This window comes from Tachypleus tridentatus, chromosome 12, assembly GCF_004210375.1.
Source record: "Tachypleus tridentatus isolate NWPU-2018 chromosome 12, ASM421037v1, whole genome shotgun sequence".
Taxonomy (NCBI): Eukaryota; Metazoa; Arthropoda; class Merostomata; order Xiphosura; family Limulidae; genus Tachypleus; species Tachypleus tridentatus.
The window spans coordinates 26,714,176-26,726,894 of NC_134836.1; the positions used below are offsets into that span (position 1 = coordinate 26,714,176).

Genomic DNA, 12,719 nt, shown 5'->3' on the forward strand with positions numbered 1-12,719 from the left:
GTCATGAATCTATATACTGCGAAAATGTCTGCAAAAGATAAGCAGGTATTCTGAAATCCTAGAGTGAAGTTATCTACCAGTGTCTACAACATAGTATTTAACAAATACAGAACACATAAAAGACCACAAAGATAACAGCAATTTTCGTCTTCCTCTTTAACCCATAGCAACCTTTTTCTTTTTTACTATGTTACCCACTGCAACCCTTTTTTACTGATGGGTAAAATTCATTGACAAATCTGAAAAAATATTCTATTTCCTTTAGATGTTGTGTTAAATACTCCTTTAATACTTTTTGAACGAGTTATATATATCTTTATATATACATATATATATTTATGTTATTCTTGAAGTTTTAGAAAAACTATATGAGCAGTTATATATGTTAATACAGTTGAATGTGTGCAAAGATTGCTTTATTTCTTTTAAAATGTTCTAAAATTTATCATTTATTTTGAACTGTGCTGAAAATCGTGGAGAAGAGAAGAGGACGAGAAGATCATTCTGAAATTATTTTTTTCTTTTATTAATATGTTATGGATTATGTACACACAATAAAGCTATTACTTTACATAGAGAGTGGAGGTTATTACCTTCCCGGCGAGGTACAAGCAGTCTGCGAGAAACTCCGGAAGTGGTTGTAATAGTGACAAAGAAACGTCTTCAAAATGGCCGCCAAGTTCCATCTTGAGATCTTCAGTCAGTGACTTGAAAGTAATGATGACAACGAAACACTTAATGAGTTTTGATAAAGTAAACGTGAAGATTGTGAGAAATTTATGGAAGTTTTAGAAAACGGATCATTTTACTTGTAATTAAAGATCCTGTTATTTATGGTTGTTAAAAACAAGGAAGTGAACTCAAAGAACTATTTTCTCATTGATATTGAAATATTATATTTTATTATAAGTAAATATTTAATACCAGTCTCTAGACGAGAAAAAATCTACTGCGTTTTTATGAAAATAAACAGAAAAACAATATATGCATTTTTATAATAAGGAGATATATTGGAAGTGTCCAATATGTAGTCGTTTACAGATGAAAAACGTCAGGAAAGCAAGATGATAAGATATAGTTTTTCAGAGAAATGCTGGAGACGAGAATAGGTAGAGACTGATGGAGTATAGTTAGAGACAAAAATGATAAAAGTGAAGGCAGATAAACTCCAGGATTTACAGAGAGAAAATTGGGGAATTGGGATAAAATATATTATTTACAGACAGGAGCGAAAACGAGAGAATGCTTATAAAAATTTCATATTTACAGACAGAAGAGAAGACCGGTAAAGACTGATAAAAATATAATATTTACAGACAGGAAGTGGTAAACCCTAATTTTGTTTGACATGTTAGTCTTAAGATACACATGATTATTTGTTTGGTTTTATCAAATTTTTGATTGAATTGGTCAACAAAAACCTGTTAAATTACAGAATATAGTTCTAAAATTTGTTTCAGTGAAACTTCGTAACTTGTAACTAGTGTCTGGTGGCATATGTTTATATATATATATCACGCAGAGCTGTTACTAAGGGTGTTTTTCAACTACAGAATTGTACTTCTATTTCATTAGGCCTTATTATTGTACTTCATATATACAGGCCAGGTCCTGCATAACCAGGTGGTTAAGGCACTCGACTCGTAATCTGAGGGTCGCGAGTACGAATCCCCTTCACACCAAACATGCTCGTCCTTTCAGCCAGGGCGTTATTATATTGGAAAAAGTAGCACAAGAGTTGGCGGTAAGCGGTGATGACAAACTGCCTTCTCTCTAGTCTGACACTACTAAATTAGGGACAGCTAGCGCAGATAGCCCTGGAGTAGCTTTGCGCGAAATTCAAAACAAACCAAAATATACAGGCCAAGTAACAAATGATTCAAAAAATAAAAAATATTATAGCAAATACACTTATTTATCAACTCTTGAATGGAATTTTATAATCTTAAACATGTTTTCTTAATATTTATCAACTTGACCTTCTATAGGTGAATTTTCAACTTCACAAATATTTTTACAGGTGTACAATTTGTGACCAACTGAACGCTGGAAACCTTCGGCCATCTGCGTTCACTACACGTTTGCGTCATCTATTTTATAACGCGCATAAATACGATGAAAAACGGCACATAAATGCTCTCGTTATGCAACATTTGCATATATATACAATATCATACTTATTTGATTAGTAAACCATTAATTGCTAAATTGAGATAGAACTGCTTTAAAGCTCGTTTGATTATGGGTCAGTCGAAACATCATCGTTTATGTGATTCTCACGCGCAGAAAGATGGAACAAAGTACAGATTATATACATATTAACTATATTATAGATAAATAATCCCTAATTACTATATTTCAATAATGAAATGTCATCAGCTTACCATGCGCCCCGAATTTCAATATAGTTCAAAAAACGCATAATTGGAAAAGATAAAAATTTTCCTCTAAAACAAACAAGTAAAATAATTAAAAATCTGTTAATCGGACAGGAAATAAAAGAAGAAGAATGTTCCAGAAATTATGAAGCTTTAGTAAGTAATTCGTTAACCAATGAAACATAAGTAAAATTATCATATAGGATCAATAAAATTCAACTTTACTTTGCACATAAAATCTCATGTACCGCGCAAGTACAGGATGAATTAAATATTTCATCATTAGGAAAAGAAATCCATAAGTTAGATTTTTTGCGTTTTTTTGTATCAGTACAGAATCAAACAACAAATCTTTCACTGTTTCAGGAGCTAGCAAAGCAATAAAATGTTTGTTTGGTGACAAAATGTTATCTTCGCTTTATAAAATATCAACTCATTCACTGTATGAGCAGTGATAACCAGAAATTCATATTTTTACTCTTATTGCTACAGTTAAATAATGTGAACGACTTTACTACATTAATTTACAACTTCAATTTTACAGTGCCATTTAGTGTGAGAAAGAGAACTGAAAGTTTCTTTATTTTAACTTCGCACAAAGCTACATGAGGGCTATCTGCGCTAGCCGTCCCTAATTTAGCAGTGTAAGACTAAAGAGAAGGCAGCTAGTCATCACCATCCACCGCCAACTCTTGGGCTACTTTTTTACCAAGAGATTGACTGTCATATTATAACGTCCCCAAAGCTGAAAGGCGAGCGTGTCTGGTGAGACGGGGATTCGAACCCGCGACCAACGGATTACGAGTCAAGCGCCTTAACCACCTAGCCATGCCGAACCAGGAGTTATTTACGAGACATATTTCATACTTTTACCTCTTGCCACAGAGCTTTACTGTTATTTTTATATTTCCATGATTTCACTACACATCAACATATTGGTTTGCTGGTCTTTCATCTGTACTGAGTATTTCCTTTCGTTTTTTTGCATTTCATTATTTATAATGTTTCTGTAATATTTAACGCTATAATGCTAAAATTTTTTTCCCGATAATATTGTATGTTGGTTAGTTTTTACATATTCGGCTATAGCTGAAGTTTCTATCTTATGTTTCTTATATATGTATAACCTTTACATTCTTACAATCTGTAATTTAAATTTATTTTAGTTTGTCCAATATAAATACTCCCATATTCACATTCCATTTTGTAAATACCTATTTTAATGATTAATTCTATTTTATCTTTAGTATTCCTTATCAAGTCGTCTTCTGCTGGGATAGCGGTAAGTCTTCGGATTTACAACGCTAAGTCGAGGAGTTCGATTCCCCTCGGTGAACACAGCAGATAGCCCGATATGGCTTTACTATAAGAAAAACACACCCTATCATGTCTCTTATCTTATTGTTTGAAGATAGTGTGTGTTTGTGTGTTTTTTCTTATAGCAAATCCACATCGGGCTATCTGCTGAGTCCACTGATTTGAAGATAGGATAAAATTTCTGGTGCATTTTAAATAGTTTGTTAGGTAAACTTACAATTTCGTTTTTGTTTTTCATAAATAGGTCTTGGTGTGGCGTTTTCAACTGTATTTGTATCTTTGTAACATTTCGTAAGTGTTTTGTCTTTATCTGTGGTTCAAATTCTTTTTCAGAAGCTGTATACTTAATTAATAACAATTCGTTTCTTAAATCTTCCTGTCTGGAACATATTTTTAAAGCTCTATAAACATATGTATTATGTGTCAAATGCAGAGATTTTGTGTTTTTATATGACATGATTATTTGTGTGGCAGCACAACAAGAGCAAATGTTTGTGTGGCGGCACAACAAGAGCAAATGTTTGTGTGGCGGCACAACAAGAGCAAATGTTTGTGTGGCGGCACAACAAGAGCAAATGTTTTTTTATAAACTGGTGTTTCTAAGTTACCTTCTGTTTCGTTTCTAACTAGTACGTCTGAAATATTGATATGATTTTCTTCAATTTCAGACGTCAATTGAATTTATGGCTCTTTATTATTTAAATAACTTGGAAATTCTTGTAGTTTACTGTTACCATGTCGACACAAGACTGTGTCATCAACATATCTTATATAAACTTCTGGTTTAAGTTTAGCATTATTCAAATATTCATTTTTAAACTATCAATATAAAGGTCACTAACAACGGTAATAAGGAGATTCCCATAGATGAACTATACATGTTGTTTATAGTAATATTGGTTAATTTAGAAAACTGATTTTCTGCAGATATTCTTATTAATTTCACTATTTCCGTAATTTCAACTACTGTACTTCTATTTTTCTATTAATTTATCTTCAAAACATCTGATCATTCCTCTTAACGGAGTTTTAGTAAATAATGATGTTACATCAAATGATACAAGTAGATCTTCCTTTTATAATTCTATGTTTTTGATTTTCTCTACAAACTCTATAGTATGTTTGATTGTATATTTGTTTTTATCTCTCACGAAAGAATACTTTCGAGTTATAAACTTTGCTGTTTCATGAGATGATGAAATACTTGACAGTATTGGTCTGAAACTGTCTTTGTTTTTTTGTGTTTTTGATGCTGCATAAAACCTTGAGGTAACAAATCTATCTGGTACTAAACATTTTTTTCTTTTGAAGAGTCAGAATTATACTATTTTTAACAGTAGTTTTTACTACTGATATTTTTATTAGGTTATTCGTAACTTTTCGTGTGTACTTTCTTTCAATATGTCTTCTACTCCGTAGACATTTTCACTTTTGTTAAATATTAAAGTTTATCTTCCTTTATCTGCTTTACAAACGACTAGATTTTTATTTTCCTTTATTGATTTTATTATTACATTTGATATAACCTCGTTATTTACTAAAACTTTATTAGAATAAACGATCGGATATTCTGAAAATAAATTAATAGTAATCGAATAAAGTTTTAAATTGTGAGAACTGGGAATATTGATTTTAGTTATTTATTATAATCCTAATATTCTATGTTTTATAATCTCCTCCAGAATGATATAATTTTGTTTACTTGCTGTTAATGAAAGAAAGGAAATTTCCTTAAAGCGTTTTAGTAATTCCTTATTTATCTTTAACTAGTTTATATTTTTCTTATATAACAAAATAACATCCTTAACTATCCATATTCTACTGTTGTAACAAAAATTAATACCTTTAACTAGTCCATGTTCTACTAATGAAACAAAAATAACACTTGTATTAATTAGTCATTATTTCACTAATGCTGTAAAAACAACACTTTTATCTAGCCCAAGTTTCACTGACATGAAAAAATACTACTGACCGTTTTTTACTGAAACCAAGTAACTCTAAACCTTTGATATGGCCGAAAAGCCCATCAAGTCTTGTTTCTCGCGAGTCATGCAACTTCAAACATACAGAATCATTGATGACGATACTACTAATAGTAGCTTCATGTCACTGACATGGGTTTGATTTTTATATTTTCTATTATGTAGACTGCTTAATATTGTCTATTTCAGTGAAGGTCACAAAGATTTCACTTACGTTTTAGAAGTCCACTTATGAACTGCAGCGTAGCCTAATCGTAAGCGTGCCGGAATGTAAACCCAAGGATTAATGTTTCACATCTGATGATATAAAATCAGGCTCACTTAGGGGCCTTGGGCAGGAGCAAATTAAAACATTCGCATTAGAAATTTATTTTAAATATTTGTTAGTATATAGCATGTAATATTGCCCGGTTTGATCCTTTAATGCTAGTCCATCATTGACAATAAGTGATTAATAAAAGTAATGACTGAACCCCATTGTTCAGTAATAGTAGACACTATTGACTAGGTGCATATTGTCTAATAATCAGATCAAAATCATGGATGGCAGGTAGTTGTTGTGTAGCTGTGCACAAATATCCGAAACAAAGAGATATTATATCTGCTTTGTGAGCTAAACAATGTTAACTGAAAGTATGCACTCTTAGCTTACGTAAATGTGTCGATAACAACAGATGTAGAAATCATTGCACCATAATTTGATGTACTTCATTATATATCTTTCTTTCACGGAAGTAAAGTTACTCCTTTCTTCTCTCTTAAATTATTTGATTTCTACATTTTCAATGTCTACTTCTTCAATATCCTATCTCACAAGGAAGATACAAATTTATCTGGTATATGGTTTAATTGAATTTATATAACATCCTTCTTAAAATTTGAAGAAGATAAGTGATTCCATTTGTGTGAAAAGTAGTCAAAGTGCAAACTGATAATACGGAAATAATGGGTTTTACTTCTTTCTGATCCCCGTCGCGCCAAACATGCTCGCCCTCCCAGCCGTGGGGGCGTTATAATGTGACGGTCAATCCCACTATTCGTTGGTAAAAGTGTAGCCCAAGAGTTGGCGGTGGGTGGTGATGACTAGCTGTTTTCTCTCTAGTCTTACACTGCTAAATTAGGGACGGCTAGCACAGATAGCCCTCGAGTAGCTTTGTGCGAAATTCAAAACAAACAAACAAAACTTCTTTCTGAATGACTCCCGGTATTTCAGGGGTAAGCGTGAGGGCTTCTGACCATAGAAAATAGGTTTTGATATCTACGGTTCGCACATCACAAATAATCAGTTGTGTGTCATGTACTTAAATTTTTTTTTTCCTGGAACACAAAGTAGATTTGGGGCAATACATTCCAGAAGTTTTGACAACTATGCATATCTTTGTCGTGTTAGAGGATTCATACACAAATTAATTAGTTAATGTAGAAATAAATGAAACTGACATTTCCTGTACTATCCTGGGATTTGTTGCTGTATGTTTACCTTTTTTCGAGTCAAAGACCTGTTCCAAGAAAGAGCTAAGATTTCTTTGCCACGTGTAAAGTATTTTGGGAACTGTGCCAGACGTCAAGATTCCAGAAAATCTCAGTTTTAGCATTTTCACGTTTCTGTAAATTCCTTTTCTCACATTACTGTGATGAAAACAACAACATGTTTTTTTACGTTTATGAACTTGATTTTTAGGTCTTTGTATTTAAGTTCAAACACTTACGTAATAATTTAATTATTTTTATGTTTATACATGAGTAAAATCATTGTTTATTTTTCAAATATCACTTTTTGGTAAGTCTATCAAATAGAATTACGAAAAACTATTTATATTTATATGATTTAAACGGCCTGTTTATTTTATAAATTTCGCTCATAACCATCTGTTATTTTGAATCGATAGACTCGAACGATAGGCAAACAATCAAAACCACCCCCAACTCTTGGACTTTCTTGTCTGGCAGTTAGTAGAACTTAAACCCCACTCTTAGAACACGCCCATGTTCCCAAAGTGCGAGAACGTTTTTTTTTTCCGACAAAAAGATACACTCCTGCCAGATTCACATTAAAGGAAGAGTCCTAGGGACAGTGCACCGAAAATTTAAAAAATGTGCACACATGATGAAAATTGCGTAAAATGATATATACTGATTATATTTTTTGTTATTTTTTTCACTTATCCCCCAAAATTATTTATGGAATATATATCAGCTCTTCAAATAACCATTTCCAAACTTTCTACGCACCAGTTTACTTACGGATCCATGATTCTGTTGGTTACAAGGCCTTTAGTAACAGTCATCACCTTTAGTGGGATCTAGCCCATGATTTATACCAGGGATGGTCGGGTTCAGCCTAGACCTCTTCCTCCTTCTCAGGAATTATTTTATTGGCATTCTTACTGAATCTTAGGTAACTTTTAAGTCCCACAAAAAACCAAATACCGTTGATATTAGCAGTAATTATTCGTGGGGTTATTGTTGTATTGTACATAGAAAATGAGTGACTTTATCCAAAACACTTCGGTTAAGTTCTCACACTGAATTTTGTTTCAGGTAAAAAATATAACTATTGAATATGACACAATGTGTGGTATTAAATCAAGTCGACAATCCGAGGGTTAAAACCTGAAAAGGTTACCGCCCTGTGTGTTGATAAAGAAGCTATTGCAGTGTACTATTTAAAACACAACCTTCTGGTATCTAGCAGGTAAAGCGACTATATGTAAGAAGTTGATATCTGACAAATTATATATATTATAGTGCAGGTTTGTGACATCTAAGTAGTATAGACTACTTATTAAAATACCTAATCACAAAAATGCAGTTACAAACAGACATTTTCATTACAAGACCTGTATCTTTGAATTCCTATGTAATTACCTTCCATTTACATGTTTTTTCTTGTTATTTTCATTAGGTTCGTTTACCTTTTTACCAAGGTCTGTATTTGAACTGTTACACTTGTTATTGTTTCGTTTCCATCATACTCTATCGCTAACTTTACATTTGTTACTCCACTAGCTGGCAGACGACAGTACAGCACGTGTTGTCACATCATATTGTAATATCCATATGGAAGTAGTCCTTCAAACAACGGTCCTGATTTTTTGTTAATTGTAATACAGGCTATTATCACAAGGAAGTAGTCCTTCAAACAACGGTCCTGATTTTTTGTTATTAGTAATACAGGCTATTATCACAAGGAAGTAGTCCTTCAAACATCGCTACCGATTTTCTAATATTGTCAGTGCTTGTTTACTATGCCTGTAAGGACGTATTCCCTCAAACGTTGCTACTGATTTTGTAGTATCGTTAAGACCATCTAAACTTACGAGTAATTAATTATTCCTTTAAATCTCGTTACTGGTTTTCTAGTATTATTGCTGGTGATTATATTCGTAGGGAAGTATTCATTCAAACATTATTATTAACTTTCAAGTATTGTTACCGGTGAATATATCTATATTGAAGTATTCCTTCAAATCTCTTTACTGATTTTCTAGTATTATTGCTGGTGATTATATTCGTAGGAAAGTACTCATTCAAACATCAACGCTACTGATTTTCTAATATTGTTTGTTACTAGTGATTATGTCCATCACAAGAGTGAAATAATAATTTAACAATGACTGCTAGACGACATAAAGCTATCTCACTGTTTATCAGTTTCTAACGTCAAGGCATAATACAAGTTTGTTTTTTTATCCTCTACATTTAGTGACGAAAATATTGTTGTTGCCAAAGAAATACCAATTAACATGTAACTGAGAGTGTTCATTACAAAGTATACTATTACCTTACAGTGTAAATTGTTCTGTAGTCACTTACATGCATACTAACTTACAGTTTTAATATCATTCCATTGTTTAAGCCTAAATTACTACAGGCATACTAGTAAGTGACTAATTCAGCAGAAACTTACCGCATTCGATTGCCTAGGTAATAACGTATTGTTTTAACATTATATCATTATTCATGTATGAATTGCTGTATTAGCTCTTTACTTTTATATTTCAGCAAAATAAGAAAAAAAAAAAACCCAACTCAGACGATGATTATTTTTACCATGCTAACTTTTCATATTAGGCACTCATATTTTTCAACAGAGTAACTGATATGTTTAACGGTTTTTACTCACCCTTCCATACATATTGTTGTATTTGTGTTTCATTTCCTGACGTTGTTGGTTAGTGTGATTTGTCAGTAGGTCAATGATTACCCGGGCATCTGTACCTATCAGAAAAATGACCAAATTTATTGTTTATAACGATAGCAATCCATTTAAATTTCTACAGAAAACAACATTCACGATACAAAATGTTATGTAGTTACAAATATTAATATCTTAAAAGTAATTACACCATGCAGCAAAATTTTTACTTTTTCTTGTTCTAGGGCAGAAAGTGTTATTTCCCCATTGCTTATGCCTAAAGTAAACGGAAAAGACCTATATTTCTCTTTAAACTTTGTTTTTGTGACCGGGTAATAAAATTTTCAGATTTACCCATTTTCCAGATCATTCCAGATAGATTCAGTGCTGAGTAGCTGATAGAGAATTTTCTCAAAATTTCAAGAATTTTCAAGAACTTTCTAGAATGTTGAAGAACGTACGAGAATTTTCAAGAATTTACACCTTCTGGAGATCCACTGGTGACTCATACTTGACATTTTGCCTCCCCACAGAGACCTCGGTCCGTTGAGGCCAGTGCTTCCTGTTGTAGTGCGCTGCGGTGTCCCTGCTGTCATAAAGGCAAAGATTACAGGAAAACTTGGTAAAGCTTCCTTGGATAGGTCTGTGTGTTCACTTAGGCAGCTAGAACTAAATTGAAGTGGTGAGTGGTGAGCCCCTGTATATACACTGCTGGCCAAAATCTTAAGGCCAATGAACATAAAGAAAACATATGCAGTTTGCGTTGTTAGACTCAACCACCTATTTGAGTAGAGCTTTGAAAGATGAAAATAAGAAAAGGGAAAAAAAAAACTTTTATAGCATTTAATAGGGAAAATGTGAACATTTTGAAATGAACCTAAATACTAGCTGATCATAAGTTTAAGACCATACTGAAATGAAGCATTAATCGGTAAACACGTAACGAAATTTAGTCATTTGTGTTCAAGCATTATCAACATCTCCCACTGACATCTCCTGTATTACATTGGGTAAAAACATGGCAAAGGCTAAGACCATACCAAAACGAAGTCCTAAACAGAGTAGAAAATGCCCAAAAAGAGGTCTCAGTAGTGAGTTGCACGGCCGTCATTGCGAATAACTTCAAACATTCGCTTTGGCATGGTCGATATAAGCGTTTGCGGAAGGCTGGCTGGAATGTTTTTCCAAGCGGTGAAGATGGCTTCACGAAGATCATGCACTGTTTGGAATTGACGTCCATTTCTATAGACATCCCTTGCCATTTACCCCCAAACAGTTTCAATGGGGTTCAGTTCGGGCGAACACGTTGGATGGTCCAAAAGAATCACGTTGTTCGCCATGAAAAAGTCCTTTGTCCTGCAGGCATTGTGGATTGCAGCATTGTCCTGCTAAAAGATTGTTTGTTTGTTTGTTTTTTGAATTTCGCACAAAGCTAATCGAAGGCTATCTGTGCTAGCCGTCCCTAATTTAGCTGTGTAAGACCAGAGGAAAGGCAGCTAGTCATCACCACCTACCGCCAACTATTAGGCTACTCTTTTACAAACGAATAGTGGGATTTATCGTCACATTATAACGTCCCACGACTGAAAGGGTGATCATGTTAGGCGCGACTGGAATGCGAACCCGCGACCCTCAGATTACGAGTCGCACGCCTTAACACGCTTGACCATGCCGGGTCTGCTAAAAGATCCACTCATTTCCACACAAGCGAGGGTCTTCCGTCAATAAGGATGCTCTCTCCAACATGCAAATGTAGCCAGCTGCTGTTTGACTCCCCTGTATAACCTGAAGCTCCATTGTTGCATGGAAGGAGAAAGTACCCCAGATCATGATGGAACCTCCACAACTGTGTCGTGTAGAAAATGTCTCCGGTGGAATATCCTTATAGTGCCAGTAACGTTGAAAGCCATCTGGACCATCCAGATTAATTTTATTCTCATCCGAGAACAAAACCTTCTTCCACTTTTCTACATCCCATTTTTGGTGCTTCTCAGCAAAGTTTACCCAAGCTTTCTCGTGGTTTGGAAGGAGGAGTGGCCTTTGAAGACGTTTACGGACTTTAAAGCCTTTCTCTCGTAGATGCCGTCTTATTGTTATTGAGCTGCGTTCTGCGTCCGTGAGGGCCTTAATCTTCTTCGACGATCGGTTGGTGTCTTGCCGGACAACCCGTCGAATCCTTCTGCTCAACGTCGGCGAACTTTTCTTGGGCCGACCACTTGAAATTCTCGTTCCGTATCCCTCAGGGTCTTTTAAGAAATTTGCAATCGCAGTTTTACTACGCCCAGTCTCACCAGCCATGGCACGTTCAGAGAGACCTTGCTTTTGCAGCTCGACAATTCTCCCACGTTCAAACTCTGTCAACGTTTTAGCCTTTGCCATGTTTTTACCCAATGTAACATAGGAGATGTCAGTGAGAGATGTTGACAACGCTAATGCTTGAACACAAATGACTAAATTTCGTTACGTGTTTACCGATTAACGCTTCATTTCAGTATGGTCTTAAACTTTTGACCAACTAGTATTTAGGCTAATTTTATAGTGTTCACATTTTCCCTATTAAACGTTATAAAAGTTGTTTTGTTTTTTTTCCCTTTTCTTATTTTCATCTTTCGAAGCTCTACTCAAATAAGTGGTTAAGTCTAACAACACAAAATGCATATTTTTTCTTTATGTTTATTGGCCTTAAGATTTTGGCCACCAGTGTATATACAGGGGCTCACCACTCACCACTTCAATTTAGTTCTAGCTGCCTAAGTGAACACACAGACCTATCCAAGGAAGCTTTACCAAGTTTTCCTGTAATCTTTGCCTTTATGACAGCAGGGACACCGCAGCGCACTACAACAGGAAGCACTGGCCTCAACGGACCGAGGTCTCTGTGGGGAGGCAAAATGTCAAGTA

At 34.3% G+C, this 12,719-nt stretch overlaps 1 protein-coding gene across 1 annotated transcript in view; it reads right to left on the bottom strand.

Moving 5' to 3' along the window:
• The window catches only part of LOC143235599 (annexin-B12-like), a 51,426-nt gene that overhangs the window by 28,326 nt on the left and 10,381 nt on the right, over nt 1-12,719 (bottom strand). The window contains exons 3-4 of the mRNA XM_076473836.1: nt 9,807-9,901; nt 594-707 (exon numbers count right to left, since the gene is read on the bottom strand). Coding sequence (XP_076329951.1) covers nt 594-707; nt 9,807-9,901 — 209 coding nt within the window. The remainder of the gene's footprint in view (nt 1-593; nt 708-9,806; nt 9,902-12,719) is intronic.